At 42.3% G+C, this 10,382-nt stretch overlaps 3 protein-coding genes across 3 annotated transcripts; 1 reads left to right on the plus strand and 2 right to left on the minus strand.

The window, feature by feature from the left end:
• The first annotated feature begins 49 nt into the window (after window positions 1–49).
• zgc:136439 (uncharacterized protein LOC678627 homolog) lies at window positions 50–2,795 on the plus strand. Its single transcript, XM_062402054.1, has 8 exons — window positions 50–241; window positions 705–794; window positions 880–959; window positions 1,073–1,188; window positions 1,355–1,452; window positions 1,939–2,007; window positions 2,085–2,143; window positions 2,226–2,795. The coding sequence occupies exons 1-8, from the start codon at window positions 50–52 to the stop codon at window positions 2,344–2,346; spliced, it is 825 nt and encodes a 274-aa protein (XP_062258038.1). The 3' UTR covers window positions 2,347–2,795.
• Window positions 2,327–4,683, minus strand: asnsd1 (asparagine synthetase domain containing 1). Its single transcript, XM_062402053.1, has 3 exons — window positions 3,304–4,683; window positions 2,990–3,171; window positions 2,327–2,704 (listed from the first exon to the last, which is right to left on the minus strand). Exons 1-3 carry the CDS (start codon window positions 4,681–4,683, stop codon window positions 2,458–2,460), a joined length of 1,809 nt encoding a protein of 602 aa, XP_062258037.1. The 3' UTR covers window positions 2,327–2,457.
• On the minus strand, window positions 4,606–6,672 carry LOC133966937 (ASNSD1 upstream open reading frame protein-like). The gene is made up of 4 exons (XM_062402055.1): window positions 6,493–6,672; window positions 5,082–5,135; window positions 4,893–4,968; window positions 4,606–4,744 (listed from the first exon to the last, which is right to left on the minus strand). Exons 1-4 carry the CDS (start codon window positions 6,565–6,567, stop codon window positions 4,704–4,706), a joined length of 246 nt encoding a protein of 81 aa, XP_062258039.1. The 5' UTR covers window positions 6,568–6,672; the 3' UTR covers window positions 4,606–4,703.
• Window positions 6,673–10,382: the final 3,710 nt, after the last annotated feature.

Raw genomic sequence — 10,382 nt, forward strand, 5'->3', positions numbered from 1 at the left:
CACCAGGTACACCGAGCTTCGTCCGCTTTCCCCCCGGGTCACAGGCGAGATGAAGGCCGTCATCCTCGCGGCTGGCTACGGGACCAGGCTCCAGAGGGACGTGTCGGCGGACCGCAGCGGGAGGTTCGATCACCTGGTCGGCAGTGCGAAGCCGCTGCTGCCGGTGGGCCGCTGCGCACTGATCTCCCACTGGGTTCGAGCGCTGACCGCGTCCGGTGCTGTGGACTCAGTGTATGTTGTGGTGAGTCACCGGTTCAAAGGTCAAGTAGAGGACCCGAGTACTTCTGTAGTACTACTTAAATTCTTAATTTGTGCTACTTTATATAAAACTATATTATACTATATTCCGTTATCTATTACTGGCTTGCAATTAACTCATTCGTGATGTATATAACATTTAATAGCAAGTTTGTATTAGCTTTGTTTATTGTTAAAAAAAAACTTCCCAATAGTATTTAGCAGTTGAAATGATCTCCATGATATAAGTCACCATCAGTATATTAATGATTGTATAAATAATGTACATGAAGTGACCCTGACAGGGACCAGCTGCCTTCACTAAGTTGTACTTTATACTATCCTCAGTAAATGTTTCCCACTTGATTCCAACAGCTGATACAGATGTTGTGTTCTATGAAGGAGCTCGTCCTCAGATCCACGTGTATCCTCTGTGACTGACCTGTTTCCTCTGCTCTCCTCTCCAGACCAACGCTCTGTACCGAGCTGCCTTTGAAGAGTGGGCCGCACATTTCACTAATGTCCAGATTGTCAGCGATCAGACGAGAAGCAATGATGTAAATAATTATCTCTAGTTTTTGGGGTCATATTTTCTAAATACACGTCCTGTCTGTAAACCTCTAAATATGGTCCTTCCACCAGGAGCGCCTTGGGGCTGTGGCCTGTCTGCAGCTCGCCGTAAAGCACTTCAAGATAGAAGACCATGTCATCGCTATTGGAGGGTATGTCTTTAAACCTGCAGTATCAATGTCACCATTCAGAGACATAGACTTGTATGGTTATGAAGTCAAGTCCTGTTCCTGACTGATGCAGCTCTCTCTCCGATCCTGAACAGTGATACGCTCTTTAAAGAAGATTTTAGCCTCAGTCAAGTCAAAGAGAAGTTTTCTGACTTCCAGGCAAAGTGTGACGACAGCTGTCTAGTGCTGTCGTACCAGTGCAGAGATGAAGGTGAGTGTTACAGCATTTACAAAGTGATGCTCAGCAGCTGTGGTGGAGGAAGTACTCAAATATTTTAATGAAGTAAAGGTACAAATAGATATGGTATCAAGTAATAATACCAAATTTCCTTTTCTACTTGAGTAAAAGTTGGTATTCTTTATTTGTTTCTGTACAGAAACCCATAAGTACGGGATTCTGGAAGTGAACAGTGAACTTTGTGTCCTCTGCATGAAGGAGAAGCCTCTTCCTTCTGAGACCAAGTCCAGGAGAGCAGTAAGTTCACCATAAACCCCAACCACCGCCTACTAGTGGTGGATATTAGCAATGACCCTATGTCCCTACACTGAAGTTAGATAGTATCACGACACTAATACAACTTGTTTTGGCTGAAACGATAAAACACAGCTCTCATATTTAATATCCTGTAGAAAAGTATAGTATCTGCAGTCACCGAGTCTCTTTCCTAATGATTCTCAGTCTGGTCTGATATTTTCATGTCTCTGGTTTCAGGAATCATTTCTGGGATTTATTTATTATAAAAGAACATTCTCCTTTCTAGATAAAAACTGATTGTCTTGACTGTTTAGAATTATTTTTCCAGCTACATTATTCTGAAACGATTTGCTATAATCACAGTCATAAATCTTCGGTAAGTTAGGGGAACTGGTATTTTATGTAAACAACTTCATCAAAGCCTGTATTTAGTTTAGGTATTTTAATATCCGGCAGCTAATACACTTTTATTCTAATGTGTTTCAGTGTCCTTGTTTCTATGTGTTCTCAAAGAAAAGTCTCCCTCTGTTGGATACATTCCTTGAGGAGAAGGAGGTAAATTGAATCATTTTAATTCCCTCATATGACATGAGAGAAAAGTGTAACTTGTATTATTTGTTATATTCTCATAGAAAGCTCCTATTGAAGAGAAAGATGCTCCAGGAAACTTTGTGTCTTGGCTCATTCCGAGGTAACTTCTTCTGGACTTGAAGAATGAGGGATCTCCTGAAACACTTTAAAACATTTCCCAATACATGTTTTCTTTCTTTCAGGAAACCAGTGTATGTTCATCAGATTTCTGGGCGTTTTGACGTTGGAAACTTGCCGTCCTATATCGAATGTGACCTCTACTTCAAAGAAAATCTTCAGGATGCAGAGTCTTACATGGTGTAAAAACCATCACCTTTATTATTCCCTGTTTGTGACATTATGCTCAAGAATCTGTATAAGGAAAACAAGAACTGTGAATTTTATTAAAATCCTTTCTCACAACCCGTGATATCTCTAACCAGTGAGGAGTCTGCTGCACTTGTCAGAGGCCTTTTCACGGCTGTTCTCCATCTTTGCGATGCGGGAGCCGAATTGCATGGCTCTCTTCGGCAGGACTGCAGACTGACGGAGGCCGAGCCGCCTCGCCGTCAGTCTCAAGAGGAGTTTCTCCCCGACGCCTCGAGGAAGTGACAGATTGGCCTTCTCCCACACGGGCAGAGAATTCAGGTAGCTCACCACGTCCTCGTCCAAGAACGGAAATCTGCAGATAAAAGAGGGATGGATGAGGGAGGATGGAATCTCATCTGTGGTGCTTGTAGGTCCTGTTTGTTGATAAAAGAATTTGACATATATGCAATGTTGCCGTTTCTTTAGATAATCCCCACAACACAGTCATAAATGTGAAAAACAGAGAATGAAAACAGCTGAACAGGTGCAGGGTGTTAAAATACTGCTAATCTGACTTGGACAGATCCTAATATCAAAAGATGTTATCACAGTAACTCCTCTCGTGTTTCAGTCTAAACATGAAAAGTTGCACACATACCTTGCCTCCTTCCCATGGTCCCCTATAACTCTGTCATCTCTGCCCAAATTCCTGGAGGAGATCCTGCCCAGCTCCATGGCCAACTCCTGGATCAGTCCCTCATGTCCAGATGTCTTAAAGCGGACTCTGTGTCTGGAGTAACCGGCCAGCTGCTCATCTGCTCCGATTCCTGTCAGAACGACCTGCAACACAAAAGCAGGTCAATGAAAATTATGAAATATCTATTAATTACCATTTTTGTTCAATTTCTTTAAATATTAATTTGTGATTAAGAATTTCCACATCAATTTAATCCCCTTAACCTAGCACCTCACCTTAGCTGATGATGAGAAAGGCCTCTTGTCTTTGTCGTCCGTGAGGAACCCGGTCCCTCTTGCTGCAAACCACACAGCACATCCAATGCTGTCATCGAGGACTGTGTCCAGCGGATGCACCAGATGACCGATGCGTTCCTGGCGCATTTTGTGCAGCTCCTCCTGCGTAATATTGATTTCAACAAAATTCCATCTTCTCTCAGGATTCAGGTCTTGTAATTCCTTGAGACCTGCTTTCCCAGTGATTCTGTCTGGAACGTCAAAGGGTCTGAATGTTCGGGAACCAGCTCCATCAGTGTTATTGTCGTTTGGCTTGTTTTTGTGCTTCTTGACATTCTTTGCTGAGTCCTTCTGCTTTTTTGGCTCCTGTAGTTTGAATGCTACATTGAGAAGATCTATTGGCTGATGGGCAGGTATGTGACGGTCGGCCAATACAGCCAGAATCATAGAATCGATGCCTCCAGAGAAAAGTAGAGCGATGCTGGCCTGGTCATTATTAGCTGCCTCATCCTCAATCGGCAGACTCTGGACCCGTCGCCTCAGCGCCTCACTCAGAACATCAAGAAGACGACTCACCTCATAGTTTCCCTCTTTGCTTTCAAGCAGCTGCTGCAGATCTATGACGGATGAATCTGAGTTTGACTGAGCGTCTGTCTCATTTGATGACTTCGGGATGGACATATTAAGAGGGCACACAGGCGAGGGGAGCACCAGTCCTGATTGGTTCATCATAGCAGTGCAGCCACTGGGAGCAGACTCCAGTATAGTGTCACTGCAGGAGGTAGCCCAAGGATAAACCTCAAAAGTCACAGTGCCGGCCTCTGTAGCTGCCTTCAGGTCAATCCTGTAAACACCAACTGCTGGAACCTCTTGCCAAGAAAACTGATCCAGCCCAGAATCCTGAGCTGCCACAGACGTCAGGGTCAAAACCCCTGCATCAAATTTCCACAGCAAACTCCGCCTGCCAAAGAAGTCTCTGCCAAACCACAGGTAGTCTCCAGCCTTTTGGTAGTAAACAAACCCCCATGGTCCCCTCACACTGGACAGGACTGACAGGATCTCTGAGGGGCTGCTGCAGGACAACAGTGACTGAGACACAACAACAGTGTCATTCTCCGACGACTTCACTGGCAGGCCACCAAAGATCTCCCCATTCCATACCAACACGTTTCCAATGTTGTCTTGCAGTGGCTGAGGGGTAAGGACACCTCTCATGTGAAGGACGTGGGCAGAGAATAAACACTGGTAACAAGGATCCCTGCCTGTCACTGTGAGATCCTGGCTCCAGCTGGGCCCTCTTCTCTTCAGATGTTCATAAACTGTTTTGTCCCACTCAAAGTGAGCAGGTGACAGAGTCAGCTGACAAAAGATGCCACACATTGTTGAGAGGACGATCAGGCTCACATGTCCTGCAGCTCCTTTTTCATATTATCCAGTTCCTCTGGGGACAGAAGTAAAACAATGGTACTTCTCTATCACCTTATAAGGCAAGATGATCAACATCTATCGTCTTACATTATTAATGAAATAAACCAATCAACTTATCAATTGAGATTATGTTAATTCCCTCCAGTTTACACTGAACTTACTTTTGCATGAACCCAGTGTCTGACCTCTGTCTGCCAAGAAGAAAATGTTACTGTTCCTCTGTTGGATGTAAACGTTCTGAAAAACAATTCAAGGAATTCAAAAGCTTAGTTGTAATATGCATAAATAAGTTGTCAATGCAAATACTTTCTTAATCCCCATTCATACGTAACATACTTGAACACACTCACCCTGTTCTTCTTCAAGTTGGAGAGCTCGTCCACCACAACTTTCTGCTCCTTGATCTGGAATTTAATGACAACAAATATTTCACTAAGCTGATGAAATTAAACCTGTTCAGGCCTGAAAAGCTTGATAACAGACTCTGACATGTTTGTGTCTCATTCACAAGCCATTAGCCATTAGCTACATGTTTGTGTCTCACATGCTATCCATTAGCTACATGTTTGTGTCCCACACGCTATCCATTAGCTACATGTTTGTGTCTCATACATTAGCCACTAACTACATGTTTGTGTCTCATACATTAGCCACTAGCTACATGTTTGTGTCTGTCTCATATGTTAGCCACTAGCTACATGTTTGTGTCTCATACATTAGCCACTAGCTACATGTTTGTGTATCATACATTAGCCACTAGCTACATGTTTGTGTATCATACATTAGCCACTAGCTACATGTTTGTGTATCATACATTAGCCACTAGCTACATGTTTGTGTATCATACATTAACCACTAGCTACATGTTTGTGTATCATACATTAGCCACTAGCTACATGTTTGTGTATCATACATTAGCCACTAGCTACATGTTTGTGTATCATACATTAGCCACTAGCTACATGTTTGTGTATCATACATTAGCCACTAGCTACATGTTTGTGTATCATACATTAGCCACTAGCTACATGTTTGTGTATCATACATTAGCCACTAGCTACATGTTTGTGTATCATACATTAGCCACTAGCTACATGTTTGTGTCTCAGACATTAGCCACTAGCTACATGTTTGTGTATCATACATTAGCCACTAGCTACATGTTTGTGTCTCATACATTAGCCACTAGCTACATGTTTGTGTATCATACATTAGCCACTAGCTACATGTTTGTGTATCATACATTAGCCACTAGCTACATGTTTGTGTATCATACATTAGCCACTAGCTACTTGTTTGTGTCTGTCTCATATGTTAGCCACTAGCTACATGTTTGTGTCTGTCTCATATGTTAGCCACTAGCTACATGTTTGTGTCTCATACATTAGCCACTAGCTACATGTTTGTGTATCATACATTAGCCACTAGCTACATGTTTGTGTCTCATACATTAGCCACTAGCTACATTTTTGTGTATCATACATTAGCCACTAGCTACATGTTTGTGTATCATACATTAGCCACTAGCTACATGTTTGTGTATCATACATTAGCCACTAGCTACTTGTTTGTGTCTGTCTCATATGTTAGCCACTAGCTACATGTTTGTGTCTGTCTCATATGTTAGCCACTAGCTACATGTTTGTGTCTCATACATTAGCCACTAGCTACATGTTTGTGTCTCACACGTTAGCCACTAGCTACATGTTTGTGTCTGTCTCATATGTTAGCCTCTAGCTTCGTGTTCTTTGCTAACAGTACCTTCTTGTTGAGTTCCTCCTTCAGTGCAGACTGCCACTCAGAGCTGTCGTCGTTGTCTCGGCCTTTAGATGACATCGTGTGGAAGTGTTTAGTTAGATTAGTGGAATTGAAGTTAGTTAACTTCAGAGGACACAACGTGCATCTTCTTCTTCTTCTTCTTCTTCTTCTTCTTCTTGTTAAATGGAGGGTGGCAACTAACGACGCATAACCGCCCCCTACTGTGCTGGAGTGTGGGTCAGAGTGTTTGGTTTGCGGACATAAAGAAAGAAGGAACAAAAAACAGAACAACACAATAACAACAAGTAAATCTCTAATTCAGACTATTCCCACTGAAAATACACATTTTTAAAACCATTTCCACAATATTTAAAAAACTATTAGTTTAATATAATTTTATTTCACTTTTTCTTAATTATTTTGTATGAATTCATAAAGTTTAAATAATTAAAATTGAGCCTTGAGTTTTTTATGTCTTTGTTATCATAACTACTATAACCATTCAGTCTCATTTACTACCTTTCTGAATCATCCGATAGTGATTCATATTGAAGGCATGTCAGAGAACATTGATGCTTCCTACATATCAAACTGAACAAGCTCAGACCGTTCAGTGACGAAGAAAGAACCTGTTCTTCTTGTGTACTGAGAATGACTCATCTCCTCGGTAGGACTCAGTGATGACTACACCGGTCATATCAAGTAGCCTCAGCTACCCTCTTACTTGAATCTATGAGATTATTGTATCTCAGATCCGTTGACAGAGAGGATTACTAGTACACATAGAGGCAGCCACACCACAGAGCTTGAAGTATAACGGAAACAGGCCAGTATTATGTGTATGGAAGGTAGCAAATAACAAGTCTTGATCACTGCAAGTCACCTCAGCATCATCATTATTTGGGTTTGAGTGGAGTCTGACTCAAGGTCAATTTATCCCAACACGCTAGGGACAGATAAATCAAAACATAAAACATTCAGATATAAAACATTCAACTTCTTTGAGGCTTCTGAAACACAGATCAGACAGAGCTTAGGTCAGGTACACTTAACATCATACATGATATGAAACATATAAATGAAGTATTAAGTCACAGTTTCCCTAAAAATGTGTAAATAAATACAATGAATAAAAGAAACAAGGCAAGTTGACTCAAAGTCCCATTTTATCTGCACCATTATATTTGAAATACACCATGGACAGGTGATTATAACCGAGCTAAGACACAAACACACTCACACTCATCTCCACACACAAGCACCAGCCTGGCTTCACACCGGGAAGGAAACACACACTGTCATAGTGCCAACAACAACAGCACAAACCACTGAGTGACCATGCCTCCTTTAGTCCAGAAAACAAAGGGCGAACAAAGTCCCATGAGTTTAGTCCCTGTGTTGTTGTTTCCACTTTGAAGAATTGGGAAATTGACTCAGATGATGATATGACAAGGAAGAAAATCACACAGTATGATATTTCCTCACTCTCCCGTGGCCGGAGAATAGTTTAGGAACAAATGTGGAAAGAGTTCTTTCTCACGCTTTATTGTTTTGTCTCTTTTCTCTGTTAAAGGTTAAGATTAGGATTAAGATCCATTTATTCATCCCAAACACATGCACAGACATGCAAAGGCACACTCATGCAGGTAGGGAAATTTAATCTCTGCTTTTTACCCATCTGGTGCAGGACACACAGAGCAGTGAGCGACCATGTACGGTGCTCGGGGAGCAGATGTTGGGGGAGTAAGGTGCCTTGCTTAGGGGCACTAGACAGGGTAGGGGGACTCTTGGATTTTTGGACAGATCAATCCAGGTTTGTCTTTTTGTTGTCTCTCCGTGGAGTCGAACCAGAGTTACTGCCACTAGACCACCGAGTAGAATTTGCCCCAAAACAACATTACTTGAGGAAATGGGCTCATAGTTACTTTCCACCACTTATACAAAGTACTGGACAAATGGTTGACCTGAGGAATGAAGCTATGAAGAACAGTCAGAGGTTCATCAACATCATGGGGCAATCAATCCATTCTGCTCAAATCCACAAAAGTTGACCTCATGGTGGCGCTAGAGGAGAAAATAGGGGGGTCCTGGTCATCATCCAATAGTTGTTGAGATTTTTTCAGTCCTTGCCAAAGAACCCAAACCTCCAGTGGTTGGTCAAGCGCGTGGTGCAACACACAAACACACCTGCCCCAATAATGCTGTATTGTATTGATCTGAAACAGCTGTCGGGTGTTTACCGTTTCATTCCCTGGAAACAAGGGCCGTCATTTTGGAAACGGTGGCCAGGTCGTCACAGCCAGACAGTGTGACCTTTGCTGTTTGTCGTTCTTTGGTGGAATGAGAGTAGCTTGTCAGGCGCACATCAAAGTCTTAGGTCCCGGGCAGCGGTAGAAATCCACAGACACAACTTGACCACAGTGCTGTTAATAATTATAATCATTGTGTTTGGTGTTCTTTGGTCGCTCAGCTGGTTTGGTGAGCTTTCTCTGTCCAGTACCAGGAGGTTCTGGGAGACCTCTAGGATAGCCTCACCCATTCAAGCCTGGTCTCATTGAATTACATGAGCCATTTGGGAATTGATCTATAACAACTTTTAGCCCATGTGTAACTCGGCTTAAGAGCTCAGGACAAATCAAAAGCAGAAGCCCAGTGTGAAAAATAGATGAACAGTCAGAGCCAGCCTCATGCACACCGCTCTCCAGGTGACATTTCACATCCTGCCTTCACCTCTATCCCTTCTTCCACTGCGGCTTGTGAGTGTCACACAACCTAAGTGTGCAGGAGGTGTGTCATTCTCATATTTGTGTCCTGGAAGTACAGATTTAGCCCACGTAAACACCGCTTGTTGTTGTTGCAGAGGCGGGTCGGAGAGAGAATCCCTCAGCAGGCAGACATACCTGCAGCTTGTGTGGCCTCAGCATGACACAGCAGCCGTCTGACCACTGATGACAGGCGCTGCACCTGAGCCTCCCTGACACGCTGGCCCTTTAATAGTGTGGCCAGTAATCTGTTTGCACCAGCTCTGTGTTTGCAGACTTCCAAACTGCTGAGAGCTCTCTGTGATCCTTGAATAGATCACAAAGGGGTTAGAAGGGCCTATTGTCATCACCCGGTTTAAAATATGTTTCTTGCTGGGGTCGGTGTTGCTCCCTGAAGAGATGACACAGAGGAGATCTTGGTGATCTTGGAGAAGAAACCAGTGCTTTGTACAGTTTCTCCAAAACATGGACATTTGTCAAAATAATAACAACAATAACATTTAAGGCTAATTACAGGAGGGGATTCTGGGATCTTAACCCCCCCGTACCCACAATTTCCCCTGCTCTAGTTTGTGGTAATTTTCTTAACCTGAAATAATATAGGCTTTCAAGTTAAAAGAGCATCTGTTGTGGTTTTAGGAAGGTTTGTTCCATGGACTATTTCTGGCCTGATGCAGTAACTCCTCTGATTTACAACCTCATGGTGATGACATGTTTTAAAACCATGGCCAATCCATTTTTTGGTATGTATTAAAGAAACAAGAAATAATGCGTTAATTTGGAAGGTGCATATTTAGTTAATTGTATACTGTTTCCCTGAACATTCATCTTTAATGTAAATTTATATTTATATTCATCTATAATTTAATTCATTGTTTATCTCTCAGAAAGAAAGCACGTCAACATATTTCACAAAATATGATCCTATTAGAGTACCCTGAAGATTTTGAATCACATATTCTAGTAGTACATATTAATAACAAATTATATTTATGAAAGGAAGAGGAGAAAGAAGAGGAAACTCAGTAGAACATAGACCTCGGCCAAGGCCTGACACCAAATTTCGGACATTAATAAACATATGTCAGATCCATAAATTATTTAATGAGAAATCAGTCCTTGATCCCACTT

The sequence above is a fragment of the Platichthys flesus genome, chromosome 13 (genome assembly GCF_949316205.1).
Source record: "Platichthys flesus chromosome 13, fPlaFle2.1, whole genome shotgun sequence".
NCBI lineage: Eukaryota > Metazoa > Chordata > Actinopteri > Pleuronectiformes > Pleuronectidae > Platichthys > Platichthys flesus.

Bases quoted from the DNA above. Each gene is read 5' to 3' on its own strand.
- zgc:136439 (XM_062402054.1), top strand. From the start codon at position 50: ATGAAGGCCGTCATCCTCGCGGCTGGCTACGGGACCAGGCTCCAGAGG. The intron at 795-879 runs GTAAATAATTAT...TCCTTCCACCAG, and splicing joins ATCAGACGAGAAGCAATGAT to GAGCGCCTTGGGGCTGTGGC. The intron at 960-1,072 runs GTATGTCTTTAA...GATCCTGAACAG, and splicing joins CATGTCATCGCTATTGGAGG to TGATACGCTCTTTAAAGAAG.
- asnsd1 (XM_062402053.1), bottom strand. From the start codon at position 4,683: ATGTGTGGCATCTTTTGTCAGCTGACTCTGTCACCTGCTCACTTTGAG. The intron at 3,172-3,303 runs GTGAGGTGCTAG...TTTGTGTTGCAG, and splicing joins CTTTCTCATCATCAGCTAAG to GTCGTTCTGACAGGAATCGG. The intron at 2,705-2,989 runs GTATGTGTGCAA...TTTTATCTGCAG, and splicing joins GACCATGGGAAGGAGGCAAG to ATTTCCGTTCTTGGACGAGG.
- LOC133966937 (XM_062402055.1), bottom strand. From the start codon at position 6,567: ATGTCATCTAAAGGCCGAGACAACGACGACAGCTCTGAGTGGCAGTCT. The intron at 4,969-5,081 runs GTGAGTGTGTTC...ATTGTTTTTCAG, and splicing joins CCAACTTGAAGAAGAACAGG to AACGTTTACATCCAACAGAG. The intron at 4,745-4,892 runs GTAAGTTCAGTG...TTCTGTCCCCAG, and splicing joins GACACTGGGTTCATGCAAAA to AGGAACTGGATAATATGAAA.